Source organism: Mandrillus leucophaeus, unplaced genomic scaffold (genome assembly GCF_000951045.1).
Source record: "Mandrillus leucophaeus isolate KB7577 unplaced genomic scaffold, Mleu.le_1.0 Scaffold421, whole genome shotgun sequence".
NCBI classification, from domain to species: domain Eukaryota; kingdom Metazoa; phylum Chordata; class Mammalia; order Primates; family Cercopithecidae; genus Mandrillus; species Mandrillus leucophaeus.
Window position 1 is genome coordinate 2,075,366 of NW_012104488.1, and position 2,508 is coordinate 2,077,873.

The 2,508-nt window shown below is 34.1% G+C and overlaps 1 protein-coding gene across 2 annotated transcripts in view; it reads left to right on the forward strand.

The window, feature by feature from the left end:
• SUPT20H (suppressor of Ty 20 homolog (S. cerevisiae)) overlaps window positions 1-2,508 on the forward strand; it is a 54,453-nt gene that overhangs the window by 6,620 nt on the left and 45,325 nt on the right. For both annotated transcript variants that reach the window (XM_011992994.1, XM_011992993.1), the window contains exon 2: window positions 1,512-1,607. In XM_011992994.1, coding sequence (XP_011848384.1) covers window positions 1,605-1,607 — 3 coding nt within the window. In that variant the 5' untranslated portion in view covers window positions 1,512-1,604. The remainder of the gene's footprint in view (window positions 1-1,511; window positions 1,608-2,508) is intronic.

Consider the following 2,508-nt stretch of genomic DNA (forward strand, 5'->3'; position numbering starts at 1 on the left):
CTTGAGGCATCGCCACACCATCTTCCACAATGATTGAACTAATTTACACTCCCAACAACAGTGTAAAAGTATTCCCATTTCTCCACAGCCTCACCAGCATCTGTTGTTTCTAGACTTTTTAATGATCGCCATTCTAACTGGCGTGAGATGGTATTTCATTGTGGTTTTGATTTGCATTTTTCTAATGACCAGTAATAATGAGGTTTTTTTCATATGTTGGCCTCATAAATATCTTTTGAGAAGTGTCTGTTCATATCCTTCACCCACTTTTTGATGGGGTTGGTTTTTTCTTCTAAGTTGCTTGTAGATTCTGCATATCAGACCTTTGTCAGAAGGGTAGATTGCAAAAATGTTCTCCCACTCTGATGATAGCTTTTTTTGCTGAGCAGAAGCTCTTTAGTTTAATTAGATCCCATTTGTCAATTTTGGCTTTTGTTGCAGTTGCTTTTGGTGTTTTAGTCATGAAGTCTTTGCCCATGCCTATGTCCTGAATGGTATTCCCTAGGTTTTCTTCTCGGGTTTTTATGGTTTTAGGTTTTATGTGTAAGTCTTTAATCCATCTTGAGTTAATTTTTGTATAAGATATAGGGAAGGGGTCCAATTTCTGTTTTCTGTGTATGGCTAGCTGGTTTTCCCAGCGCCGTTTATTAAATAGGGAATCCTCTCCCCATTGCTTGTTTTTGTCAGGTTTGTTGAATATTAAATGGTTGTAGATATGTGGTGTTATTTCTGAGGCCTCTGTTCTGTTCCATTGGTCTATATATCTGTTTTGGTACCAGTAGCATGCTATTTTGGTTACTGTAGCCTTGTAGTGTAGTTTGAAGTCAGACAGCGTGATGCCTCCAGTTTTGTTCTTTTTGCTGAGGATTGTCTTGGCAATACAGGCTCTTTTTTGGTTCCATATGAAATTTAAAGTATTATTTTCTAGTTTTGTGAAGAAAGTTAATGGTAGCTTAATGGTAATAGCATTGAATCTATAAGCACTTAGGGCAATATGGCCATTTTCACAATATTGATTCTTCCTATCCAGGAGCATGGATTTTTTTTTTTTCTATTTGTTTGTGCCCTCTTTTATTAGTAAGGATTTTTTATCAGCAGACATGATTATATCTGTGATTTGTAAAGTCAGCTGTGTAGTGAACTAGCCCAGTGGGCAGGCTATTAAAATAATTCAGAGGAAAAATGAGAACAGCAACAGTGGTGATAGAGAAGAGATTTTAAAAAAATCTTTTTTTCTCTCTGGGGATGTTAAATATTTTTGAAGAAAGGGAGTAATAATTGTAACTTGCAAATGTGTTTTGCCCTACCTAGTTAAAACTGCTTTTCAGCAGTGAGTGGATAGGTTGTAGCACATAAATTTTATTGTTACACATTATTAAAAAATGTCTTAAAAATATATATGTCTTAAAAAGACAAGTAATTTTCCTTGTTAATTATTAAATATGTAATCTCATTTTTTTCTCTTAATAGCCTTATGTTAATATTGGGGTTTTATTGTTTTTGCTTTTCAGTACTGTAAGATTGATGTTAAAGGCATGGTGTTCACCCCACTTCATCAGCGTACATAAGTTATCTCTTCTTTTGGATCCTTATTTTATGCCATAATGGTAAGCTGCAGCTCAGTATGTTCAAATTTGTGTTTTAGAACGTTCTCTTCCTACATCTTCATAAAGATATTTGTATTGTAGATACAGAAATACTCTTGTAAGCTATACAAGTTATTCCAACTGGGAAATTACTTAGCAATCACATTGCAAAATCTTCTCTATAAAATATGTTCGCCACTAATCAGTGTTATAATTATCACATTCATCCATCTATCTGTTCTTGTGTTTATGAAGTATTAAAAATATTTACTACTATCTGCTTTGCCATATTCCAAATCATTGGCAAGGAGGATGGGTATAAATACAAACAGTTTTGGGGAGTATAGATTTCTCATATTTTAAAGCTTTTCTTTAGATTTTATTAAACTTTAAAAACAAATGTAACCTGCTAACTGCACGTAACGTATTTCAGGCAGCATCAGTGCTGAGCTTCTAAAGGCACATTTCTGTTCACTGACTTAGAGTCGCTAAACATACTTAGGAGAAGGCATTTAACTTTTGCCATTAAGAAATGACAGACTAAGGGAGAAAAACACTTTTTAATGTTTTAGAGAAGCAGCAGCATTTGACAGAGAATAAATAAACATTGACCACCATGTTATTTATTTAGATAACCCCTGTTCTGCATCAAATCTTCAGAAAACATCCATCTTCCTTATCCTCTTGGGTTCTTGCCTATCTACTCCTCCCCTATTAGAGAAAAGTAGAAATATCACAGTGGGGTTCTGACCACACCTTATATTTTGCATCTATATTACCTAATCATTTTCCTCTTAAGTATTTGAAGGAGGTAATGAATGAATGATGCTTTTATTTATGTATGTAGACATGTCTCTCTAGACCCTTTGAAGTTTTAATTTCAGAAGACGAAATATTTACTTGAGATGTTGACTGTTTAAAA